The sequence below is a fragment of the Arvicanthis niloticus genome, chromosome 23, assembly GCF_011762505.2.
Source record: "Arvicanthis niloticus isolate mArvNil1 chromosome 23, mArvNil1.pat.X, whole genome shotgun sequence".
Lineage (NCBI taxonomy): Eukaryota > Metazoa > Chordata > Mammalia > Rodentia > Muridae > Arvicanthis > Arvicanthis niloticus.
In genome coordinates, this window is record NC_133430.1 from 28801285 (window position 1) to 28814688 (window position 13404).

At 45.0% G+C, this 13404-nt stretch overlaps 1 protein-coding gene, 1 long non-coding RNA gene and 1 pseudogene across 5 annotated transcripts in view; 2 read left to right on the top strand and 1 right to left on the bottom strand.

Moving 5' to 3' along the window:
- Positions 1 to 13404, top strand: part of LOC143436580 (SNW domain-containing protein 1-like) — a 43620-nt pseudogene that overhangs the window by 7775 nt on the left and 22441 nt on the right.
- The window catches only part of LOC143436913 (mRNA export factor GLE1-like), a 32961-nt gene continuing 23290 nt past the window's right edge, over positions 3734 to 13404 (top strand). The window contains exons 1-4 of one of the 4 annotated variants that reach the window (XR_013106670.1): positions 3734 to 4038; positions 4234 to 4446; positions 8499 to 8583; positions 8675 to 8864. Coding sequence is in view for 2 of the 4 variants with exons in the window: in XM_076921550.1 (XP_076777665.1) it covers positions 4150 to 4446; positions 8499 to 8546 (345 nt within the window). In the remaining 2 variants the exon portion in view is untranslated. The other 3 variants (XR_013106669.1, XM_076921550.1, XM_076921551.1) reach the window with 3 other exon arrangements.
- On the bottom strand, positions 5454 to 10932 carry LOC143436916 (uncharacterized). The gene is made up of 2 exons (XR_013106671.1): positions 10401 to 10932; positions 5454 to 6406 (listed from the first exon to the last, which is right to left on the bottom strand). It is a non-coding gene; the product is annotated as an uncharacterized LOC143436916 (long non-coding RNA).

The window sequence follows — 13404 nt, forward strand, 5'->3', positions numbered from 1 at the left end:
TTGCCAGTGAACACTTCACTGAGGGAAGTCAGGAAAGGAACTGGAGGCAGAAACTGATGCAAAGGCCATGCAGGAATGATCCTTGTTTGTTTGCTCCTCCTGGCTTGTTCAGCCTACTTTTTTATAGCACTTAGGAACACCAAGTGGGACCTCACTCAAAACAAGGTGTGGTCCCTCCCACACTGATCACTGATTAAACAAATGCACTACACACTTGCCTACAGGCCAGACTTCTGGAGGAATTTTCCTCAACTGAGAGTTCCCTCTTCCCAAATGACCCTATCTTGTGTCTAGTTGGCACAGAACTAACCAAAACAACAGCCAGAGGTGGAGGTCCCATACAATAGGGCATGGTGGTTTACACCTGGAATGACATCACTCACAAAGCTGAGGCAGGAGCATCATGTAGTATGGGCCAGCCCAGGGATATGGGGCCCTGAAATCTCAGCCATCACATGATCTCTAGATGAATCTTTTCCGCACCATAATCCTAGCCTACTTCTCTTGTAAAGAAATGTCACATAAGTATTGTATTTATTATATAAATAGTATATTAACATTTATTTTATGAGAGCTAAAGTTCATCCTACATATAGAACACTATATAGAATACAGTGTCTTGTCACTGGGAAGATGGCACATGGTTAAGAGCACTGACTGGGTTTTTCCAGCTGCACCCAGAAGTGGAGCCTGTGCTCTGCATCTGCACCCACACAACCCACACCCAGATGCATCTTGACCCCACTCAAAACAGGGTGTGGTCCCTACCATACTGATCACCCAAGAGTTTAGAGACATCCAGAAAAACAGGCTCATAGGATGAACAGGCTTGAGTCAGAGACAGCAAGGCCAGGTCACAGCAGAGATACCCAGATGGAGAAAGGCAAGCACAAGAACATAAACAACAGAATCCAATGGTACTTTGCAACAGCAGAACCCAGTTCTCCCACCACAGCAAGTTCCGTATACCCTAACAGATCTAGAAAAGAAGATTCACATCTTAAATCCCATCTCATGAAGTTGATACAGGACTTTAAGAAGGACATAAATAACTCCTAAAAAGATATACAGGAGTCTCTCATTCATGAAAATTTGAGAGCGTGGTGGCACATGGTCTTAATCCCAGTACTCAAGAAAAGGAGGCAGGCAGATTCTGAGTTCAAGGACAGCCCGATCTACAAAGAAAGTTCCAGGACAACCAAGGCTACATGAAGAAATTCTATTTCAGAGATTTTAAAAATGAGGCAATTTTTATTAAATAAATGAGCTTAAAAACATCAATGGATTAAAACACATTAACTATTTTTAGCTCCTTGTATTCATTATGATACAAAAATACTTCTGACAGCCCTTAGAAAACCACATAATTGTTTGACAACTGGTTGCTAGGGGCTGGGATGTGGCTCAGTGGTTGTGATGTTAATCTTGGGTCTCAGCTTGATTGCCCTGGAAGTTGCCTAGAGGATTCATCAAGCACAGCTGTGGATATGAGGGGGTTTCCAGAGACAACAGGATCCTTAGGGCGCTGACATACCCATGACTTTATATATTGTTGTAGGAAGTGGTTCCTTGGAAGAGTGCCTTTGCATAAAATACCTTTCACCCTGGCCCCTTTCTGTTGGTCTCTGTCTCCTGTCCACTGACAGGAAAGCTACTGTTCCCCTAACACATGCTCTTTGCCACACTGTTCTGCCTCACCTTTCATGGACCCAAAGCAATCCAGTTGAACTCAACAACACTATGTAAGGCAAACCAATCTATTCATATCTTTGGTGAAGCATAGAAAAGCAGAGTAAACCAAACCAAGACTCAGTGCTAGTCTCCCATTTTCTGTGGGGCCACGAACCAAGCATCTTAAACTGGGAACTAAAACTTTCCTCCTTTGAGTTGTGTGTAACAGGAGCTTGGTCAGGGTGACAGAAGCTTAACTGTCATGGTGGCAAATACTTGGCATGAAAAGGGTTGGGTTTGTTACTCATCACTACAGCAGAGGGCAGGAAGTCTGGAGCTGCCAATCCATACAGCACTTGTCTATCATGTATAAGGCCCGAGTTCAATCCCCAGTCCCTCTAACACAAATTATCTGTGTTTATATTTTATAGATCATATATTTTATATAAATAAATATTGACTGTGGCTATTAAAGAGAACCAACCCCTTTCATTTGTGTAGGCATAATTTTTTTTGGAACTAACACTTAATAAGGGTTCAACCTCTCCTCTAGCCCACCAGCCAGCCGATAGGTAGTAGAAGAGAAAAGTTATTAAGATATGGGGGAAGGGGTCCTGTTCAGCAATGAGCTTGATCTTTTATGGCAGCAGTTTGTCCACACAGCAAACACGAAATACAACTCAACAGCTGCAGTCCTCTAGGCAGGCAGACACTAGGCAAGAATCAGGAGCTACAGTACAAAAGTTTTGGCAAATAGACACCGGGCACTAACCAGCAGCTGTCATTCAATAATGAAGAAACCAAAATGCTGCCCAACAGGCCTGGTGCAAGGCCACAGTAACCTCATGTGCAGTGCTTGGACAGTTTCTTTCAGGGGCAGTGTTATCACAAGTTGAGCTCAAGAATGCTATGTAAGGCAAACCAGTATATACATGTCTTTATGAAGAATGCAGAAGTGGAGCACACCAAGGCTCAGTGTTCATCTCCTATTTTCTTTTGGGTCATATTGATACTCCTTCCTCACAGGTCTGTGGCAATGCTTGACAGCTGTTAGTGGTTATTATTGCCATTGGTGTTGGCCTGAAGAACAACAGTGTGCGAATATATCCTTGAAAAGGTGAGGTAGGAATTGGGGATGTTTCTTGCTATGAGAACCAAGATATGACACTGAGCAAACCCTCTGTGTTTGTTGCCACCCAGTGTCAACCTTTGTTTAGTCTTTACTACGGGAATACTCCCTCACAGAGACTAGTTATCAGAGTTGGTGACAGATCTCTGAGGGATTTGGAGTGTGATGGAAATGCCTGGACCCTGTGCTCTGGGTACAAGTCAGGGTAGGTAGACACCTCCTTCTGACCTCCTAAAGCTTGAGCCCTGTCTCTCTATCCTTTCGCTTTCAGCTGTTCTGGGGATAGATGTAGCTCTACTGTGGGTCTGTTTTCCTCAGTGAGGGCCACTGAATGGAAGTATCAATTGTCACTTTCATTTGGATGTCCCTGGCTACCTGCCCTGTGTCTCATCTAGATCCAGCAGTCAGAGGTGTTTGTTGAAGGAATGGTTTCCTGCCCCAGTTACAGCCTCAACCTCCACTAGATGCTCAAAGATTGCCCTGATTTTGCAAGGGAAAGTGACTATTCAGAGAAACTGAGGCACACATTAGGATAGTATCCCCTCTACCTCTTTAGTCAGTGGTGAACAAGTGTGCTCAAGGAAGTGGGCAGTCATTTTAGGGTACAGGAGTGTGAGAATTTCTTTTCCTTTCTTCTTTTAAAGAAGTCTTTATTCAGAGTCTCGCTCCAGTTCTGGAGAGGAACTCTTCTTTTTAGGCCGGGGTGAGGGTGAATGATACTCCAGAGGCCAGTTCTTACTCACAGAGAGGTAGCTTCAGAGTGCCCCTTCCCTGGTAATATCTTCACAGCTGTGTGCAAAACACCCAGGGAGGAGGTGAAACCCTGAGCCAGGCAGCCTAGCTGTCTCTTTAAATGCCAGGGTCTGTGTGGGAGAGGGAGGGGCCAACTCTGGAGTGCGTGAAATTCTTGGGCTCCTCTGACAGTCTCAGGCTCAGAGCACAGCCCTACACATCTCCTCTTGCATGCAACTCACTGTGGAGGGAGAGGCAAAGCATCCTCCCCTCAGGCAGCCACAGGCAGCTCCAGACACACAGGATCTGCTTCTAGCACCTCCAGCCTTCTCCCTTCTTCCCTGCCACTCCCTCCCAGAGAGAGAAAGAGAGAAAAAGAGAAAGAAAAAGGAAAAGGAGTCTGAAAGATTCTGGGATTAGAATCTTTTCAAGGAGGAAACACCCAGCAAACTCAGTTGATTAAACACCAAACTGACAGCTTCCCAAATCTTCGTTTCAATCCAGAGGTAAGATTCTGGGGGGAAAGGCAGGCAGGTGGCAAACCGGACTACAGATTTTGTATTTTCTGCGAAGAGGTTGCACCTGAGAGGGTGGACATTTTCTGTTGGGAGCACAGAATGAGAGGAACAGAGGGCCTGAGGCAGTGGCAGGAGGAGCAAGAGAGGAAGGTGGGAGCCCCCTCAGTGATGGCATCCAAACAGCTAAAGAGGTTTGACAAGGTGAAGGGGCTGAGGATACAGGAGGAGTCCCAGGACTTAGAGGAAGTGATGGAGAAGAGGACCAGAGAAGCCCTGGGCCAGCAGGAGAAGCTGAAAGCTGAGCATCACCACAGAGCCAAGGTTCTCAACCTAAAGCTTCAAGAGGCAGAGCAGCAGCAACAGCCTGGGAAGCAGGCAGAGCAGGAGCAGCTTCATGTGAGTTCTGGAAGAGCAGAGATTGGAGTCGGGGTCCTGCTGGCTGGGGATAGTGTCTAGCCTAGGCAGGGCCAGGGTAAAAGGGGGGCACCAGCTTGTCCTAGCAGAGATTATTGTCCTTAACTTGGATACAAGCACAGAGGCAGATGTGGCTGGGAACACAAAGGATCCTTCTATGGGTTGTGGCTTCATAGGGGAAAACCTTCATGGCTCCCCACAGTGGATCCTGGTGAAAAGAGACATTCCATGGTTCAAACCAAGTTTATTGTCAGGGTGGAATGTGGATTAGTAAAACCGTACCCCACTTCTCAGGGTGGATCTATGATTAAATCCCTTTTACAGAGAGGAATCTCTTGAAATAGAAGCTTACTGGTTAAACCCTGGTGGCCTCTAGGAACCTCATTAGCATGGAGAACTCTGTTTTGGCCCTACTTGATTGTGGTCATGACTTTTTTCCTATTGTCTTGGTCTCAGATGTTACAGATGATGCCTCATGTACATGAGGAGAGACTTGGCACTCTGCCTCTTTGTGACTGATGGCCACAAATCACTCTGGGAGTCCAAGGTGACTTGGCAGGGGCCTGGTGCTTGGAGCAGGTGAAGCTCCTAATGTCCCTTCAGTGTCTCTGAGGCTTCTAGCCTTTAGCTTGCTCTCACCAGACTTCCTCTCATGGTCCACTCCCCCTCAGTGCAAGTATGGAGAAACCCATTGTAAATGATCAGAATAAAAGCCAAATCTGACATATACAGCATAAGATAGCCTCAGTCAGAGGAGATACACCTAACTCTCAAGAGACTTGAGACCTCAGGGAGTAGGGAGGGGACATCCTATTGGAGACAGGGAGGAGGAGGAATGGGATGAGGAACTTTCGGAGGGATGACCTGGAAGGGGATAACAACTGGAGTGTAAAAAAATAAGATTAAGGATAATAGTGAATATATTAATTAAATTAAAAAGAAACTTAAAACAAAAAAATTTTAAAAAACAGAAACAAAACAAATCTGGGTGATAGATGCCAGCACTCCTTTTTATTCCAGGAGAGAGGGGCATTGAATATTCTAATCTAGAGTAGGTTCTCTTAAAGACTGTTCCTGCTTCTCCAATCTTGCGGCACTTCACAAAACACTGCCCCACACGGAAATGAGACTACTCTTTTTTGCGTGTGGCACTTACTAATCAATCCAGGGATAACATTTTCTGGAAGAACTTTCTGAATTAACTGTATGAATGACGTCACCCCAGCCGGTGAGTGGGATAACGTTCACACACTGGAACGATGCTCGCAGATGCACTTGCCCTTGTGCTCTTCTACCGTGCAGAGAGGAAACTAAGGTCTTGCTTAGTGCAGCTTGTTTCAGTAAAAACATAAGCAGTACACTGATCATCTCAGAAATCTATCTTTCCATCAGCTGTTTGAGCCCTGTGCAAACCTTTGGTCTTGAGCTTTAAACATGGATCTGGGGAAGGAGGTGGGTACCACTGTCAGGGAAGGTAATTTTCTTTAAGAAAAATTATTAGCAGAATTTACCTATTTTTAAGATTAGAGACTCACACCCAGTGACTCAAGTGGCTGTTGTCTTCCCTGCACTCATCAGTGACACATCGTAAGTCAGTGGGAATGAGACGGTTTCAGCCCCTTTGCCTACACTGCTGTTTCCACTGTTCTGTTACATACAAGATGATAAGCCATCAAAGGGGTTTCCATGTGTGGGTGTAACTCAGAAGAGCATGTACTTAGCATATGTGTGCACTCTGCATTCAGTCCCTAGCACCAAAACTAAAGAGGAGTCCTCAGGGACTTCCGTTTTCAGACCTTATAGGACACCAACTACTCTTTAAAGGGACATGGAACACACATCAGACAGGAACACTCACTTTTATTCCTTCAGTAATACGATGTTCTTCCTTGGAGGAAAACTGAACCCAACCCATGCCTCTGTGAACGCCAGTCTCTCTGTCCTGAAAATGAAAGTTTTAATCATGAGCATCACATTACCATGGACCCACTCACATAAAACTGCCGACTTTGTCATTTGACAAAATGCAAAGAAGCAAACCACTAATGGTTGTAGCCAAAGGAAACACCACTGAAGTCCTTGTGTTTCATTTTTTCCTGTTTCTAATGAAGCCGTTGTTAGAAAAGCCCACAAAGGCAGGTGTATCTGGGGATTTCTGAGGTCAATGAACCTCACACCACTACCACCACAGCAGTGCATGCTTTGTTATGATGTTTATGCTTCTGTGCCTGTGCAAATATATGCCATAGTATAGAGGTTACCATGGAGACCAGAAGAGGGCATTAAATCCCATGGAACTGGAGTTAGAGGTAGTTGTGAGTCACATCCCATGTGGGTGCAGGAATCAAACTCAGATCCTCTGGAAGAGCAGCAAGTGCTCTTCACCACTGTCTTCACCAAGTGCATTCCCCAGCACCCTCACTCAGGAACAAGAGGAAAAGGAAAACCTTCACCAACAGAGCTCCAAGCTTCAGGGTAAACAGTTTGCTACCTCCCTTGTGGGAGAGGCAGAGTGTTTATCATTTGGCCTTGTATGAGGCACAGAAGAGATTCTAGTGAGCTTGGAGGCACTGCCTCATCCCTCCAACAGTCTAGTAGAAGACACTGATGTTTGTTTAGTGAAGATGTATATTTGGCCCTCATTAGTCTTTCTTACAAAACTATACTGCTGCAAAACACAAACAGTCGATATTATTCTGATACTTGCAAGGTAATCTTCTTAACATAGGATGTAGGAAAAGCTGGTGGTCCAGACAATGATCCAGTCCCATATGTCTGGTGCTTGCCTGGGATAGTTTTCACTAGACATTGAAAATTTGTGTTAACACTGAGATGATAGTTGGGTATATGTCACACATCTGTAATTCTAGCACTTGGGATGCCAACAAGATCTGCATTGATTTAAGATCATCCCTGCTAAGCAAGTAGGAGTCCAGCCCATGCTACATGACATCTTGTCTGTGCTAGAAGATTCCTTTGTACTGCCTGGGTCCCATGATGCCATGTGGTACTATGCAGACTGCTCTGGGATAAAGGTAATGATGGTCTAATGTGCCCTTCCCAGCCTTGAGCAGGCTGAACAGACCTCCAGTGCTTGCCACACAGGACCTTACCACCTAGGTGAACTCAGCAGCTTTGTTTACACTTACAACTTCCTACAGGACCTTGACACCTGGGTGAAGTTAGCAGCATTGTTTACAGTTGCATCTTTCTGCAAGAACTTAGAAGAATAGACTGTCCAGTGAGCTGGCTTTGCAATTTATCAGCTGAAACAAAGGATTGGTTCCCTGGGATTCCCCTAGATAAACTCAGTGCTTAGTAGTAAACTTTGAGCCTTGATCAAATCTTGTCTTGGCTTCATGGTTCTCTTGCAGCCTGTCTGTTGGGGACCGCACTAGCCCCACATTGGGCGCCAAAATAATGTTGGGGCCCAAGCTCGAGTCCCTGTTCGGGCGCCAAAATAATGTTGGGGACCGCACTAGTCCCACGTTGGGGTGGCCAAAAATGTCTCAGCCTGAGCAAAATGTTGAGGCCTGGGCTGACCCACGTTTGGGCGGCCACTGTATCCCGGCCCAAGCTGTTGCTCCGGTCTGCAGGTCGGGTTTCAGCAAGAGCAAGGGTGAGGGCAGATTCTACCTAATGTCTGATGTGTAGGAATCTCTCTCTCTAGTCTGATGTCTGGTTCTGTCTTCTATAGTCTCCCTAATGTCTGAATCCTACTGTTTGCCTCTGCATTTTATATGTCTTACTTCTAAGCCACGCCTCTAAGTTACACCTTTAATCATGCCCTTAGGTCTTCTCTCTAACTCTGATCTCTATACTTCTAAATCATACTCTTAATCTCACACACCTTTAATCTCATGTGCCTTTAATCTCAAGGTATCTAAACCAAGATTATCGGAGTGTTCTCAGCTGTTTTAGGCTATTGTAATTCAAGTCTCATGTCAGGGTATATGGCTCAAGATGGCTGCAAAGCTGATAGCCGCTTTCTGCTAAAAGTCGGCCCCCAACACCTGTCTCTTTTTTATTTCCAGCCCCCTTTTCAGGTAAACCCAGCTCATCATTGGCTGCTGGACGTCTAACCCAGTTGTGAACTTGGATCTGTAACACCAATCCAAGGTATAACAGCCTGGGATATATGAGATGGGTTGGAAGGAGGAAGGGAGAAATTATGTAATACTGTAATTTTCGTTTGCTTGTTCTTTTCAAGACAAGGTTTCTCTGTGGCCCTGGCTGCTGTGGAACTCACTCCGTAGCCCAGGCTGGCTTCAAACTCAGCTCTACCTGCCTCTGCCTTCTATGTGATGGAGAAAAGGTGGTTGACCTTGCCTCCAATGCCACAGCCGCCATCACCACTGGATAGAACACATTTTAAAATCAGTATCACCCAATAAATAATATCATGGAACTCCATGCTTATAGTGTGTTGTACAGTAAAGCTTTTCAATTAAGGTTGAATACATAAACATCAAATAATCTTTCTACAATCAGAGGTTAAATTTCTGAAAAGCCCTAATGATTGCCATCACCAGAGCCTCAGAAAACATAATAACTGGAGGTTAGGCAAAACAGCACCAAACCTCCATGTTAACACAAGACAGTAAACATTCTAGAAAACACTTCCAGTCTTATGGTTTAGCTTTCTCATATCCCTCATTGGCCCCTCTGCTAAAGGTTTGGTTAGCAGCCTATGGTGCTATTGGAGGTGGGAACTTCTTTGGTTATAGGGCCTAGTTAGTGGAAGGATGTTGTAGTAATGGGAGGGGCCTGCCCATGAAGGAACACTATGGCCTCTGACTCTGACTAATTCTTTCTTGAAGTAGACTGCCTTCCTCCAGCTTCTGCCACCAATAAGATATACTATGCAAAGACAAACCCAAACCAGCATGAGTAAGACTGGACTGAAAGACAGGCTACAATGATTTCTTCCTTTAAACTAATTATGTCAGACATTCTGTTAGGGCAACAGAAAGCCAACACACCATAGACACCACTTCTAGAAGGAAAGCTTTTTACCAAATCACTTCAGGAATATATACCTTAGATACTAAAAGCAATGTATAGATACCATGTAAGTGTTTGCTAAATGTAAGGATTAAGTGGGAAAAAAAAAGCCAAACTGTTTCAAAGTTGCAATGTTGAAGAGTTTTAAAGATTTCAAGTCAACCCTTGTAGAATGGAAACTTGAACCCACTAGGTGGTGGGGAAAGTCCTCAGGCTCTCTACAAAGCTTAACACAATGTCAGGAAGAGCACTATAGTGGACTTGGCATTCACCAAGAAGGAACACACATCCTGTTTATAACTATAACTACATCTGAGTCACAAAAACTAAGAGATCACTACATTCTATACCTTTAATTGGGCTGATCTATACATTAATTATTAACAAAAAAAAGATGCTCTTGGATTTTAACTTTGTTGAGCAATTTAAAATCTGAACTTACCAGAGCATCCTGTCTCACTTATAAACTCAGCTCTCAGTGGGCTTTTAAAGCCTATGGTTTCAGGGACCAGAATTCTCTGAGGTGCAGGGAAGCCTTTTAAAGCTCAGATTGCTGGACCCTATAATACCTAGAGTGTCATATTCAGGACCTCTGAAGTAGGACCCATACACATTCTCATGCGACTCTGACAGCAAGCTGTAAGAACCATTGGGCTTACCAAGACACACAATGCTGTTTTCATGTCTTCCTTCCTGCCCCACCCTAAGTTGGACATTCACAAACCGTACAGTCACTCAAACTCCTCCCATGGCTATGAACTTCTCTAATGGTTCCATCCAATTAAGGGGACCCACTCATACTGCAACATAATACATTTCTCTTAGGATCTTTATTAACAGCCAAGATCAGAGTTGCCCCCCTCTCCCAAGATCACCTGCTACTGTGCTGTTTGAGGTTACCCCAAGCCAGATGAGCCAACAAGGAATCTTACCCTACCAGAAGGCAGCCAACTGCTTTGGAAATCCACCCACTACAGCAGCTTTGACAGAGACTGTTCAACCCCAGGAGCCATCTCAAGCTGTTTTAAACAAACCCTCCCTTCATCTTCTCTGTTCTTCTCTACCTTCCAGGGTTCCACTTTAGTTTCAAAACAGCTGGCATTCACTTGGTGCAGTGACAAAAGTCTATGGCATTCACTCCAGGTTAACAAGTCACTCCTGCATAATGTATCAAGCTCCTCTCTGGTTCACAGCAGCTTGGATCCCTTCCATCTTAAAAAAAAAAAAAAAAAAAAAAAGGATCAGGGGACTGCCCAAAGCAACAGGTATCTTACAGAACAACAGCCTTCAGGGCTCAGCAAGACTCCCAGGAGACAAAGTTACCCATCTGCAAAGCAGGAAACAGAACACTACCCGAGGCTCCTCCCACCTATGGTTTGAATAAGGCCTTGTTGCTAACAAAGCAAGGGAATGAGTTCACACAGAAGGAGTGGTCTTGAGGTGGGAGGGGCCAGAATCCATGAACTCCAATCATCTCTAGCTGGCAAGGGGAGCAGCCTTGGGAAAGGTACTGAATCAGTTTAGATCTTCTAGAAATGAGAAAGAAAACAGAAAGGGTAAAAAGGGGAGAAGAGGAGATGGAAAGAGAAAGAAGGAAGGGAAAGGAAAGGGAAGGAAGGAGGGCATAGTGTTGGGCCTTGGACGAGGTAACTTCATTTAACCTGCCACTTTTAGTCACGTAGGACACAGGTAGAGGGCATGATTAACAAGTCTCTACCTCCAGAGATTTAAATATTAATGAATTATCAAAAGGCCAGGGGCATAGCTAATTAAGTTATTCTCTCCCCTTTTTCCTTCCCTATAAAATGAGACTCCCCTGGCCTTTGGCGGGGGAAGCGCGTACCACCCACGTCCATTTACCATGCCATGAACAATAAAAGCTCTGGAAAACTGGACTCCACTTCACATGGTCTCTCCGCCAGATTCCCAGCTTTTGGAACCCTAGAGCCTTGCCAATACAGCTGCAGGCCCGCCCGCCAACAGCTGCGTGGATGTGGGACTTTCCGGGCAAGATGGGAAGCCCGCCACCAAGACCCACCACCGGACTCCCTCCCCCTGCCCAAGAGATTTCTTCTCCACACATAGGGTGAGAAGGAGAGGGAAAGGACACACTAGGAAACACTTGGCAGAACACATAGGCACACCATGAACAATAACTTTTCTTATTGCCATTACTGTAAAGAAAAACCAAACTGTGTTACATTTCAGTTTCCTCTCCAGCACCACTTCTGCCTGCATGCTGCCATGCTTCTCACTGTGACAATGAATAATCTCTGAAACTGTAAGCCAGCTTCAATTAAATGCTTTCCTTTATAAGAGTTGCCATGGTCATGGTGTCTCTTCACAGCAATAGATACCCTAAGACAGACTGTAAAGGAGTGGCCACAGATATCAGATGGTTGCCTTGTGAGCCACAGAATGTTGGGTAGTAATGAAGATTATCAAAGTAAATGGCAGGGCTCAGAGCAAGGGGTTAATTGTTCCCCTGCCAAACTAGTCTATAGAAAAAGGAATTGTTTTGGGTCTAAATCTTCAGCTTTGTGGTTCAGATCCCCTTAAGATTCGAGCCAGTGCTCCAAAGAAATAATTACATCTAGGAAGAAATGGGGTCTGCAGGTCCCACAGAGCTTTTAAATAGGAAATATCAGTGCTAGTGAGGAAGCAGCCAATAGCAATGCTTCTCTCCTACTCCCCCACCCAAAGAACAGCTCAGAAAAGGGGCTGCAGGATCAAAGCCATGGGTAGTCAAAACTTGACTTTTGACATTTCAGAACACTTTTGGCTCACTTAAGAATAAAAATTAGTATAATATTTAGTAAGTGTCTTAGTTAGGGTTATACTGCTTATGAACAGAAACCATGACCAAGGCAACCCTTATAAGGATGACATTTATTTGGGGCTGGCTTATAGGTTTAGAGGTTCAGACCATTGTCATCAGGGAGCATGGGAGTGTCCAAGCAGACATGGGGCTGGAGGGGCTGAGAGCTCCACCTCTTGTTCCGAAGGCAACAAGCGGAAGAGTTGCTTCCAGGCAACTGGAATGGGGGTATTAAAGCCTAAGCTCACAGGGACACACCTATTCCAACAAGGCTACACTTCCTAATAGTGCCACTTCCTGGGGCAAACATATACAAACCATCACATTCTGTTCCCTGGCTCCCAGAAGCTTATTTGAACACATGAGCCTATGGGGGCCATACCTACCCATAGCATTATCAAAAATACATTTGTCCAACTTCCTAAGCCCCCATAGTTTAGAGCAGTCTCAACAATGTTAAAAGTCCAAAGTTCAAGGTCGCTTCTGAGATTCATCAAATCACATAACTGTAATCTTCAAAGCTAGACAGGAAACCAGCTGGGCAAACTCCAAACTCTGCATCTCCATGTCTGATGTCACAGCAGACTTCAGATCTCCAACTCCTTTATTGGCTTTTTTGACTGCAACAAACTTCTTTTTCCCGGGCTGGTTCTACTCCCTGTTAGCACTTTTCCTCAGCAGATAGCCCTCATGGCTTTGGCATCTTGAACATCTTGAAGTCTCCAAGGCAACTCCAATGTTACAGCTTCTTGTTTCAATGTCTGAGATCCACACATGATCTTCTGGGCAATTTCAAAGGGCTGGCACCACTTCACCAGCTCTGCCTTCTGTAGCACTCTAAGCTCAGGTTGATCCACTCCACTGCTGCTGCTGTTCATGGTGATCATCCCATGGTAATGGCATCTCTAATATATCAGGATCTTCTGCTGCAACAAGGCTTCACCAATAGCCTCTCATAGGTTGTATTCATCGTGCCAAACCTCAAATCCTTTGGATAACCCCTTCAGTCCTGGGCTGTCAACTACAACTGAGACTGTACTTTCACCAATGGCCTTTTCCTTCCATGGCCTCTCACAGTGCCAGATTTCAGCTGTTCTCCATGACTCCTTCATGCCTTC